We start from the raw sequence: 13629 nt of genomic DNA on the forward strand, positions 1-13629 counted from the left end.
TAAGATTTGGAAGGTCACATTGGAGCAGGAGCACTGTTACTCTTGGAAGGTGGAGGTAGGTCAGGCAATCATTGCACCACTGCACTCCAGCTTGGGTGAGACAAGGAGACCTTGTCTAAAAAATAAAATAAAATAAAAATAAAAATAAAAATAAAAATTCCAACACAAAGAGAGGAAGACAAAGTTTCCATTGTCATGAATAGGCAGCCTTCTTTCATTACACCGTAATTGAACCCTTCCCTATCTCCACTTCACCCCTTTCTTGATTTTTCGTCATGATATAAAACGTCTGAGTGAGCATTGAGTATGTATTTCCTGGGAGTAAACCCATAGAATGGGTTTTTCTACTCTGGTAAGAAGGGGCGCAGTAGCTGGTTCTATTAGGTCATTTAATCTAGTATGTGTAAGATCAACATTACATCAGACTTGCCAATTCCAGATTCTGCTTTAAAGAGTGAGTTTGGTAGAACCAGTTTAGGTAAAAACAATAACTTAATCATAACTAAAGATTTGATTTTTCAATGACTCACTCTATTTTCATGAACAAGTTAAATGCCCCAGTAAATTCCATGTATTGAGTTTAAGTGAGCATATAAACATTAGGGACATTTAAAATCTACTTCCAGTCACAAAAGGGCAGAGTCTTGATATCTTTAAGAACAGAAAAAAGGAAGCCATAGATTCTTCCAATCACCCAAAGAAAAACAATTAACAAGGAAATGATGGCAGACGATAAAACGTGATACATCAATCTCAAAGTGAGATGGTTCAGCTTGCCACCTCTTCTCAGTCGCCATCTCTTTAAATGTGGAATATGATCCTTGGAAAGAACAACCGATCACCTTATTAACACTTTCTAATTCTACAGTGAAAGCAGGGCATATAGATAGCTGTATTGATCACATTGATTAAAAACATTTTTTTCAATGGGAAAAAATACATTTAACAAGAAATTCAACAAATAACACACTAGGGAAAACAAGGCTTTTTCCAAAGATATTTTACAGAAACAAATGCAATGTTACATATATTTTGTAAAATTATCTTAAAATTATACTGAATACATGTCCCAAATTATTGTTAACCTATTTTTATTCAAATATGTTTATGCTTTAAATGAAACACAGAGATTTTAATTAGTTTTACAGTTAAAATTATTTTTGTAGGCTTTTATTAACTCATGAAAAGTTCACTTGCTATAAATAGAGCCTTAACATAAAGTGATTTTCGGTTCTTTAGTACAATTTTTAAAACGATTTCTCCAATAGAATTATGTGAAATCTCATTTATCTTAAAGCAAATTAGAGGACTTATAAAAAATCTTTCCATTTCTATAGAGATGAAGGAAATTTTAATACAGTGGTTCTCAAACTGGGGTCCCTGGACCAGAAACATCTGCATCACCTGGGAAGTGATTAGAAATGCAAGTGATCAGGCCAGACCCTCTGAATGAGAAATTCTGGTGGTCGAGCCCAGCAGTCTGTTTCACCAAGCCCCCGCCAGATCGTTTTGCTGCTGCTGAAGTTGAAGAACCACTGCCGTAATGATTGCCTGGTCTAAGGCCTTGACAATGAGACTGGAGCATGTTTGGCAGCGTGCTTTGAGAAGCTCCTAGTGAAACCAATGCTGACCTCCTAAGTCAGTACTCAAGCACCATACTGTAGTTTGTTTTAAACAGCTGGAAGTCACCAATTGTTCAAAAACAGTGTGTATTACATAAACAATTTCAAAAGATTATGTAAAGAATAAATGAGGATATTTGTAAAGTGCTTAGTGTGCTTATGTATGTGTGCTAAATGTGCTATGCCTTACACATAGAGGACATAATTTTAATGTGGATAATTGGTATTCAAATTATTACTCTTAAATCACATTCTCTTTTCTCAAAGCAAAAAGAATAAAGAAAAACACAATACATTCTAGTCATTGAACATTTATAGACATTTAAACCCAAGGGGAACACTAGAGGTCATTTGGTTCAAGTTCCTTGTTTTACTGGTGAGAAAACTGAAGACCAGAGAGGCCAAGTGACAGGTCCACAGTCTCATAGGGAGTAATGGACAAAGATTAGAAACCGCAGCTCTCAACTCTTTGACTAGTGTCTTGTAGAGGAAGCCTTTCATGCTGTACTCATTATGACAACAACAATATTTTCTATGAAATTTTCTCCTTTGGCCTTACTAATTATTATCCAGTGCTAACCTCTCTGTTTCTACTCCCTCACATATAAACTGACACTATTATTCAAAATTACAAAACTATTTATTAGGGTTAAAACTTTCTAGATGTACATAAATAGAAAATCAATGTAAAATATACACACAAAAGATACACATTTCTACAGTGTTCAGTGAAATCTTGATGCTGAACATCAGATACATTTCAGATGCTGTATGTGTACAAATTCAACTTTCCTATGTATATGTGGTCACTTTATTTTGTGCTGTGGACCAGTAAATACATATGCAAGAAACAAACCTTCGACATGCCATTTGATTCTGAAAAAATGTCTTTGGATTATCCCACCAATCATATTGATGTTCTTTAGAACTTCACTCTCACCAAACCATACAGCAGCATGTGGGAGAAAAGTTCATACAGAAGGAGGAGGGACTTACTTCTCCTCCTTGTGATTATTATTGCAATTAAGAATTATTATTAATTCTTAAAGATTAAGATTATTATTAATTATTAATTATAATTATTAATTCTTGAAGATTATTAATTATAATATTAAATTATAATTATTAATTCTTAAAGATTAAGATTATATTGCAAATAAGAAGAAAAATCATCTAATTTAATGTAAAAACCCTCCAGTGACATCACTGTTCATTATTCTTTTTTATATTACCTCAAAAATTCCTTAGATATAAACAATTACAGAAAACATAACAGTAGCACAATATAAAAATTCAAGTCCTTCAACTTCCAGTTATAGCACTGTACAAATTTGAGTGTATGCATGTTCTCTTTTGCATGTTCACATTACACATTCAAGGCTGATTAGTAGCAGCAATGTTTCTCAGCCCAATGCCATCCATTGATTTAGCATTCTATTCCTTCCAGAAACATAGTCATCCCCAAACTGAAAACTTTATATAGTATGTTCTACATTACAGGCCATGAAAATGTGCTGTATCCATTTATTAGTGTGAACAGTTAATGACACACTATTGAATGCTTCTACTTAATTGTTTCATATAAAGGCTTTAACACAAAGGAGGTAGAGGATCTGTGGCTTATACAGAAAAATTATTATGTTTCAAGCTGGGCACTTAATTCAAATCTTATCCTAAGTCACGCATCATTAGACAAAAAGCCTGAGGAACCGAAAGAACCATGTAAGCATTTTCTGCTTTCAAAATGCTTAAAGAAGTTTTAGATTAATGGGATTTGATGCTTTTAATGATGTCAAAGATGGTATATAAGTGCCTTATTATTTCATTGACTTACTGCCAAATATTAAAGGCAATTCATGATTACTAATTTAGTCTTTTCTGATTATGAAAATCCTTTATAGCAAGAAAAAATATAAAGTTCAGAAAAGTAGAAACTATTTATTTAAAAATTAGAATATATTTATACAAACAGAATGTTTGGACATGGGCTTAAAATTCCTCTGGAAGGCTGGGAGCAGTGGCTCATGCCTGTAATCCTAGCACTCTGGGAGGCCGAGGCAGGTGGATGACCTGAGGTCAGGAGTTCCAGACCAGTCTGGCCAAAATGGTAAAACCTTGTCTCCACTAAAAATACAAAAATTACCCGGACACGGTGGTGCATGCCTGTAATCCCAGCTACTTGGGAGGCGGAGGCAGAAGGATCTTTTGAACCCAGGAGGTGGAGGTTGCAGTGAGTCAAGACTGAAACACTGCACTCCAGTCTGGGCAACAGAGCCAGACTCTGGCTCAAAAAAAAAAAAAAAAAAAAAAAAAAAAAAAAAAAAAAAAAAAAATTTCCCCTGGAAGGATTTGTTACAAGATTATAAAATATATTTGTGTGTATTAATATTAGAACCATTGTTTCATCCTTAAATTACAGAGATCTTGTTTTTCATTTTTTTAAACTCTTATTATTCTCAATAGCAATCATAATACATGATGCAATGTAAACCTTAAATTATTTATTTAATCTTACTACACTAATCAGCTAACAAGATCTCTGTCTTCTTAGATCTTGGAGCCTGGAAAAACCCAGTTATTAATCCCCACTATCCCTTCCCAAAATTCTCTGGTTAGCTGACATGTTAATAAGATTCCAAGAATGTTCTAAAGAAAGCAAAATCACCACAAAAAAGGACTGTGTTCTGAAAGTAAAAACTGTGTTTTTTTTTTCCTTCTCTCATAATTTATTTTTATTTAAAATAAATTCTGTCCTTGAATGTGTATACATAATTATTTGGTCAGGCTGTGTTCCCTTATAATCAAATATAAATACTGAAAGCCCTACAGATTATTCCTTTTTTTTTTTTTTGAGACAGCCTGTCACCCAGGCTGGAGTGCAGTGGCATGAACTCGGCTCACTGCAAGCTCCGCCTCCCGGGTTCACGCCATTCTCCTGCCTCAGCCTCCTGAGTAGCTGGGACCACAGGCGCCCGCCACCACGCCCGGCTAATTTTTTGTATTTTTAGTAGAGACGGGGTTTCACCGTGTTAGCCAGGATGGTCTCAATCTCCTGACCTAGTGATCTGCCCGCCTTGGCCTCCCAAAGTGCTGGGATTTCAGGCATGAGCCATCGCGCCCGGCCAAGATTATTCTTAAACGCCAATTTGAATTACCATTGCCAGCATACCAAATATCCCAGGGTGGGTATATTAAAAGCCCTAAAAAGATTCTGCTTTTACTTTTTAGCCAAATGGACATCTTTTATTCAGGTTCCCAAAACAAAATCCTTATTTGGCTTACCCACATTTCTTTGAGGCTGTGTGTCTTCTTTCTAAATTCTAGCAGCCTTAATGGCCCTAATGTGGCTTCTTCTTGCTCCATCCTCATCTCAACCTTGAATCTTTTATCCTTTGACTCCTTCGCCCCTGCTATCTGCACCTATTCAGCTCCCACCCATCTAAGAGCTTCAGTGCTTTGTGGGATCACCGCTTACACCCCACCACACCAGGACAATGCCTACTCTTCCTTGAGGTTCATTATTTCTTTCCAAGAACAAATTTCCCTGACCCACCCCCACTTCCAGTTTCACATGATGGCATCTCTACGTTTATATCTCGTAGCATCACAGCCTCTCCATTGCAACTGTTAGTATGCATGCCATTTTCTACTTAACGGTGTCATTTTTTAAAATTTTCTATTACTTAGCACTACTAAAGTCAGAGTTCATGCTGGTTTTTTCCCATTAGCCCCAAGCATCTATATGCCTGCCAAAAAATAGACACATATACTCTACCTATTGACTGAATGACAATAAATGAATGTCTGTCCAAATACACACATAAACACTGGCAGGCAACCAGAGGATTGAACAGAGAAGTAAGCACAATACATCTCTTTGTGAACTTTGCCAGCCATTAGCATTTATACTGACCCAGGGTCCTGTACAATTTTTGTCCTATATAATCAATTAGGCTGTGCTTTATAAAACACTGTGGTACACACACACACACACACACACACGTGTTTGCATGAGCATGCCAACATAAAGATATCAGTGTTTTTGGTGGTTAAGACCTCTCTACTCAACAGGGTAATCAAGTTAATCAAGTTTCTGGTGGTGGTGGTTTTTAATAACTCGTATTATTAAAAATCTCCAAGAGCTAAAGAACTATTTTACATTATAATCCTGCAGAAAAAGTCCCAAATTAGGCAGGATTAGAGAAGTCCCAAGATGCTGAAGGGAGCTGATGAAAACACTAGGTCCATGCATGCAGACAACAGATTTCTGATAAGTCATATTTTCCTTCTGTCAGTCTTTCAAGAGACGATGAAAAAGAGTAGCAAGTCTCACTTAAAATGAAACGGCGACTGTTTCCCTGCAAGTCTTAACATGCATTTTGTTTTTACTATTCTGTTATGCATTATGATTTTTTAAAAAGAAATAGAAACAGGTTTTTCAAGCAGAAAACCTACTTTGTACTGGCTATGTAGCCTCAGACGTTCTCTCCACTTCTGAGTTTCTCCCCATGAAAAATGGGGGTGATGCTGGTGAACCCCACTGATGAACTGAAGAGGTCAGGTGTGGAAAGCGGGCAGCCGTGACTGGCCACAGGGTGTGTGCTTGCTTCCCCTCTTTCTGGCTGCCTCCTGGGAACACTGCCTTGTTCATGTTGATAGTCTCTAGTTTACCCAGATATCTGTGTGATGTAATTATTCAAACAGCTTTGACTTAATAAATTTAAAATAACACTGAAAGAGAGAGAGGGCACTTTTCTTTTTTCTTTCCTTTCTAAGAACAAAGCAGCCTAATACTTGTATTTGAAACATACACAAAAACACATATTTGAGGATAAAACCCATCTTGGTTATCAGTTAGGCTGTGCTTTCATCAGAAAAAAAATATTGGTTTTGAGCATGAAGAAAAGTAATATAATGCTTTTCTGAGATTCTTTCTTTCTTACACACACACAGACACACACACAGACACACACACACACACCATTACCTCATTTTCCCTCCCATCAAAAACACACCCTTTGTTTCTATACTTCCTCAGAAGTGGAGAATGCGGTTACTCTCAAAACCTCCAAAGAATTTACTAGTATTAAAACTCCAGTTAATTCTCTCCAGTGTTTAGTCACAGGGTTTTTCATTCTGTCCAAAGCTGATTGAAGGTCTTGTAACACATCTCTGTAGTTATTTCCATAGTGAGCACTCCAGGTATACAGAAAATCATAGGCAGGTTTCCACATCATCTATAAAGAAAAAAAATAGATTGGAGTAATGTGGAAGTAGAAAGGAGAGGAAAATCGTTTTAACAAAAAAGATGTAAAAAGCCTCTTAAGATTTAAAATAAAACGGAATACCAATTACACATGGACTTATTTGATGTCATAGAAAATATGGTTTAATAACTATCAGCTTCCTGTCATATCCCTGTGTTTTTAAAACTAGAGATTTAAAAAATAATAACTACAAATAGGGCCTTTTTTCCCTTGATCCATCATCTATACATTACTGTTGCCTAAATGTGAATATAAAATTCCTTGCACAATTTTTTGATGGTAACAAATGTTATTGAGATAGGCTTTTTACTATTTGAGAGACTTCTAAAGTTAATTATTATTATTATACCTATCTGTGGTGAGTTTTATGACACCAAATAATATATCAGGAGAGAAATAGTATATTTAACATTTTAAATGATTTTACTCGAGCAAGTCTATAAACAAGCAAAAATCTAGCTTCTTGATCAAGTCAAGATGAAAGCAAAAATATAGTTCTCTAATTTAAAATATTTATTTCATGATATATTTTATAATCAAAAGAAAAACCAATATTCAATGCTGCTGCTTTTTGCTTTTCCTAAGCACCTACCCATACCAATGATGTCATTGTTTCCATAGAAATAAATGTACGTCAAAGAGAAACTTCACATACAAGCATGCATGTAATGGTAACCAAGGCAACCAGGCTAGAGGGAGAATAGAGACAAAGGCAGACCAAATAAGACAAATTGTAGAATACACACACACACACGCACACACACACACACGTCACACACACAGCACCTTAAAATGAATTTTCTCTAGGGAAACAACAAAATGAACTCTGCACTTGTAATTGGAATATTTGAAATATAAACTTTATTATTTGCTTATTTTGGGGGTTCACTGAACTAATTTGGTTGTGATTCTATCACTTGCAAAATGTAGGAACATAGACTCCGAGCTAAATATCATGCAGAACTGCCCTTTTAAAGCAGAACCTCTATCACAGTTCAGTAATATCACATGAACTAAAGCCTTGGCATATAATTTTCACCATCCTCCAATATCCTCATATAGTCTAATTTTAAAGTTAAAAGAATTAAAGACCTAAATAGGGAGTTCCATTATGTATTTGATTCAATCCACATAAAAGGCTCTAAGGACAATTTAATGTTATTTGTCCAAACTGGCATTCCTGGGAAGCCATGAACAGCCATTTCATCATCTCTCTTGACAAAGCTTAATTTTGCAAGGTAGAGAATAAAAGACAATTATCAAAGTTATGCCATATCGGCATATGGTGCAGCAACAAAAATCATCTCAGATTTTTGTACATAAGTTTTACCCTCACCAACTGGATTAATAATTTTATCTTCTATGTCTGATAGAATGTGAATGAGGCATCTGCTCGTCTATATTTCTGAAGATTTACATTGAAATCAAACTTCTCAAAGTACAATTGCCACTAGTTTCTCAACAATGGAATATCAGTTGAGACATAGCAATGGAACCTTTTTTGTCAGACTCAATCTTGGTTGTCACTGCTCAGTTGCAAAGAATCACTAAACAAATAGATTATTCTGTAGTGGGTATATTCTGTCTGTAAAATCTCTGAGACGTGGATACTACCTTCTATTCACTTAAAAGTCCCTGATGCTCAACGAACTGGTTCAAATCGTCACGTATTTTTTAAAATAATGGGGTTTATAGCTAAAGGCTTCTAAGACTGTTCTAAGTCTGCTAGTGATTGTGTCTGATAAATGATGTATTTGAAGATATTTTATGATAAACAGCAACTTAAAACATTTCTGTAAAAAGGGGATGGCATAGTAGATTAGTGTAAAGCATCGCAGGAAACAGACGTCTCGAGAATTATAAATGGGTAATTTTGGGGTTGTCCACTACACTACAGATTCAAATACTTTTATAGTCAAAAGCAGCCAATATGGCCCCACCTACTTTCATGGGAAGAAAAGCTCTGTATCTATGGCCTATCTTGCTGCAGGACTGTGAATTGCTATGTAGAGAGGAGCCCTTAGGCACACTCAATCAAGAAGCAGCTTCTCCATGCTGTTGAGGGCAGGAAATACCACAGGTGATGCAAAAAATAGAAACTACAGATTGAGGAAAGGTCCGATGACACATCTACTCATGCACTTATGCAGAGCACCACATAACGTCCTCACATTTGGCAATTTGTTGTTGTTGTTGTTGCTTTGCTTTGTTTTGTTTTGGAGATGGAGTCTCGCTCTGTCGCCCAGGCTGGAGTGCAGTGGTGTGATTTCAGCTCACTGCAACCTCCCACTCCCTGGTTCAAGCAATTCTCCTGCCTCAGCCTCGCGAGTAGCTGGAATTACAGGCACGCGCCACCATGCCCAGCTAATTTTTTTGTATTTTTAGTAGAGACAGGGTTTCACCACCTTGGCCAGGATGGTCTTGATCTCCTGACCTCATGATCCGCCCGCCTCGGACTCGCCAAGTGCTGGGATTACAGGCATGAGCCACCACGCCCAGCCCTACATTTGGCAATTTGTACTAACAACAGAGTAGTGTCGATAGCTCTTGCAAATCAGAGAAATTTGGGTACAATACTGAGTCCTAGGCCCTAATTAAGATTTTTGAAGGTGTAAAGACTTCCCAAGAGTCCCCTGAATTTGTCTGAAATGCAAGGGGGAATATTGCCCTAAACCGATTTGAGATTCCCTGGAGTGTAAACTGTAATCTGGCTAGAAATGGGTAAAAGAGCACTGGGCTGAAAACAATAGGGCGTTGGTAAACTTTATGATTTACACTAAAATATGAGCATACTCTGTATTCCATTGTTCTTCCTCATTGCAGCAAATTAAACATGAATATTCCTTTGGTGCAAAAATTCATCTTCTGTATACAAAATCATTGGTAGCTCTCAACAAAGATGATACAGAAACACTTTTATAGCATAAATACAATGAAAATATTCAACATTATCATTGTTCATTAACTATTTCGCTTATCAAATCAAGGTTTATTGAGTATCTTCCACTACAATAAATTTTGTTACAGTAAGAAATAAAATGATGAATATTGCATGACTCTTGCTTTTAGAAGCTTATAGCGTAGGAAGGAAGGAGATAGACACTTGCACAAACACTGGCACAAGGGATTAAATAGGATGTGATAATAACAGAAAAACTCAAAAATTACTTGCATATTTTAAATCAGTGTGAGAAAAAATGATTGTTGTATTCACTGATGCTATGATGGAAAGATAGGTTTGGGTGTCAGAGTCCTGTGTCTATATCTGAGTTCTGTTGCCTATTTGATAGGTTAATTTGATAAACTAATCAAGCTATTTCAGCTTGGAATTTTTTTAATCTATAAAATATGGATAATCATTCCCAAATTTTGTGTTCAAAATACCTCATGAAGTATCTGGCATATAGTTTGCATTTATACTTCTTAATAGGAATAGAGAAGAAGATACTTATTTTTTTGCCAAGGGCAAGCTAAAGAGCCTATTTTCAGCCCTACTGAATGTCAAGCAAAAGGGAGGGTATCTGATAAAAAATTACAGTTGGAATGAGGAGATGACCTTGAGAGGACAGACAAGGGTTTAGCATCACTTGTGCTACAGGGATGGCAAAACACATGAGAGTAGAAGAAAACGCTAAGGAAGAGAAAAAAGGGATACAAAATTTAATTCTCAACTAAGTCAATTATTAGTGGCTACAAGAGAGAAATAGAAGCAATAAAAGGATGGGGAGAAGCTGGAGTCAAAGGGAAAGAAAGTGAATCACATGCTTCATCTTGCAAAAGCCAAGAAGTATAATAACATCCCAAAAAGGACATGCATTGGCTTGCTGGAGCCAGCTCACACAAGCTCCCTGGATATCCTCCCAACTCCATGTTCCACAACTCCAGTGACACCACAATGGTAGGTTAAAATGATGTACGATCGGAATATTTACACTAAGAACATTAACAAAAGCTATAAGTTTAGATTTTTTCCCTCTGCAGGGTTGGTTGTTAAACATATGCCAGTGTAACACTGAGGACTTCCCTTTTCTGTTACCTCCACTGCTACCTGTAACATCAACAATGTGGGAATATAAAGAAAAACTTGGCAAATCCAGGATTTTGGAAATTAGCAGGACTTTGGTAACTTGGAGAAGGCAGTTTCAAGAGAATAGTCGGGGGCATACGACAGGTACAAACAGGTATCAAAGAAATGGAAGACACCAAACAAATGGGTCACATCTGAAATTTGAGTGTCAAAGGAAGAGAGACAGAACCAGAACAAGCAGCAGTAGAAAATGGAGGTATTTTTAAAAGAAAAACAAATTTAAAAAGTAATATCCTACCAGAACAAGCAGCAGTAGAAAATAGAGGTATTTTAAAAAGAAAAAAAATTTTTAAAGTAATATTCTATGATGGCAAGGGGATTTGGATTTGAATCTTAGCTTTGCCATACGGAGAACTTAAGGTTAATGAGGCTTAAAGAGGTAGCATATATAAAGCACCCAAGAAGAAAGGTTAACTTCCTTTGGCAGAAACATAAATACAAAAGGATGTTAAAATCATTATGGAGTTAGGGCACAAAATTAGAGGGGCAAGTATCATGAGAAATCGAGAAGGAATGAGAACAAAAGCATTTGTCAAGAGTTATGTACTTAATACACTGATAATAAATATTAAATTGGGGGAACCATGTTTTCCCTTAATAAGTAAATCTCTAGGCTGGGGGTGGTGGCTCACGCAGGTAATCCCAGCACTTCTTTGGGAGGTTGAGGTGGGTGGATCATGAGGTCAGGAGTTCGAGACCAGCCTGGCCATTACGGTGAAGCCCTGTATCTATTAAAAATACAAAAATTAGTGAGGCGTGGTGGCACGCGCCTGTAGTCCCAGCTGCTCGGGAGGCAGGAGAATCGCTTGAACCCAGGTGGCAGAGGTTGCAGTGAGGCAAGATCATGCCACTGCACTCCAGCCTGGATCTCAAAAAAAAAAAAAAAAAAAAAAAAAAAGTAAATCTCTATTTGAGCTTTGCCTTAAAAAAACCTGATTAATCGTCCAGGTCTCTTCAATACAGTAAATAGGCTAATCAGTTGTTTAATTGTCCTTTGTGGAAGAGATATATGAACATTTGGACACAAGTTCTAAAGGTACTTTTATTTTTTCTGCAATTTTTATCTCATTTCATTCTGGTTTTCTTAAACAGTAAATACATTTTATCCAAGGCAGAGACATAAGAGGTAATTTGTGTACATTAATTAACAATAAACTCTATGAAATTTGCCCTAAAATATCTACCCGGTAAGGTCACAAAAAATTCTAAATTTTGTAATAAATTACAAAGAAAACGAAGTCATCTTTTCTGGAAATGTTTGAAGGAATAAAATGCGTAGAATAAATAATTTTCTTTCCGGACTGACTAACATTTAATCCTCCGAAGGCTAGAAAGGACTTGCAGACAGCCAAGATCTCTTCCAGATTTATGTTGTCTTGTATCTATTCTGTGGTTTAAAAATAGTTCTTCCTCTCTTGCTCAATGTTATGATTAGAAAAGATATGCAGAAACTCTGCACTTGTGTTTTGAAAAATCTAAAGGAAAGCCCTCTCAGGAGGGCTTGTTTTTTAGTTGTTAAATTATTCTTAACCACAAAAATTATCTCAGCCTTCTCATTTCTATCACAAATATTTAATACATAGGCTGCATTCTTATGCCTCTATTCTTAGATTTTTAATGGTAACTTCATGATGTTGCAGTTTCATTCTTGAATAGGAAGCGTGAGGCTGATAAAAGCACATAGTTGTTCATTTTCATCTATGTGCTTTTCTTTTTATAAAAAAGGGCAGCAGCATGAGTAAGTATTTAACATACAAAGTTGAGCAGTTTTCCAAAGTTCAAGCTTTTGTGTGGAAGAAGTGTGTCTTAGGTTATCTTTTCAGTGTTACAGGACAAAATAAAAAGTAATGGAGCAATAAAAAGTAATAAGTGGGATGCCAAAAGAAATGAAATAGGAATAAAGGCAAAAAATATATAGTTTTCCAAATTTAGAGTGCTCATTCCCAGAAGCCAATAAGACTCATTAGAAAATGCACTAGAAAATGAAATGCCACATGAGTAGAAGAAATTCAGATTTGAGCATAGCACTGTATGTCTTTTTTTGGCTTATAAAATACGAATAGCATAAAGAATGCAATTGGTTTTAACTACTTTTGGATAATTACATTTTGTCACATTAAAGGATTAGTAATCCACTTACTTCTCCTATAAACTTACAGGAACAACATTTCATTTTCAGTACCATTAGCTGAAGAAGTATTAAGGCAAGGTTGCCTTCTTAATGATTATTTCATGTGTTCTATCCTCAGGACATCATTTACAATATTCAGGTAAGCTTTAACATTTAACATTTAACATTACCTATAATTAGTAAGTACATAAATATTGTTGAAGGTAAGATTGCTGTTGTCTTCAGAAGAGAAGGGAGGCTAACATATCTGGGGGCCCCTATGTCCTCACGAGGGAGATGCTGCTTGGTTAAAACTTGACACAAGATTCCATTGAAAAAGTCTATTTGAGGACAACCAGCTAAATTTGGGTGAGAATAACCACTTGGAACTTCAGGGGTTAAGCATGAGCCAGAGGAAGACAGAGGACCTATTCCTTGCTAGTGCATCTGCTTAAATAGTCTAACATTATAGGAAAACCTGCTGGTTAAGCCATCTTACCAATTCCTAGTTGGGAGGATTCCTCATTGCCTCCTCATCGCCAC

At 36.2% G+C, this 13629-nt stretch overlaps 1 protein-coding gene across 12 annotated transcripts in view; it reads right to left on the reverse strand.

Moving 5' to 3' along the window:
* Nucleotides 1-5294: 5294 nt before the first annotated feature.
* MACC1 (MET transcriptional regulator MACC1) overlaps nucleotides 5295-13629 on the reverse strand; it is a 78811-nt gene continuing 70476 nt past the window's right edge. For all 12 annotated transcript variants that reach the window (XM_063815246.1, XM_063815250.1, XM_063815242.1 and 9 more), the window contains one exon: nucleotides 5295-6859. In XM_063815246.1, the coding sequence (XP_063671316.1) occupies nucleotides 6647-6859 (213 nt within the window). In that variant the 3' untranslated portion in view covers nucleotides 5295-6646. The remainder of the gene's footprint in view (nucleotides 6860-13629) is intronic.

The sequence above is a fragment of the Pan troglodytes genome, chromosome 6 (assembly GCF_028858775.2).
Source record: "Pan troglodytes isolate AG18354 chromosome 6, NHGRI_mPanTro3-v2.0_pri, whole genome shotgun sequence".
Taxonomy (NCBI): domain Eukaryota; kingdom Metazoa; phylum Chordata; class Mammalia; order Primates; family Hominidae; genus Pan; species Pan troglodytes.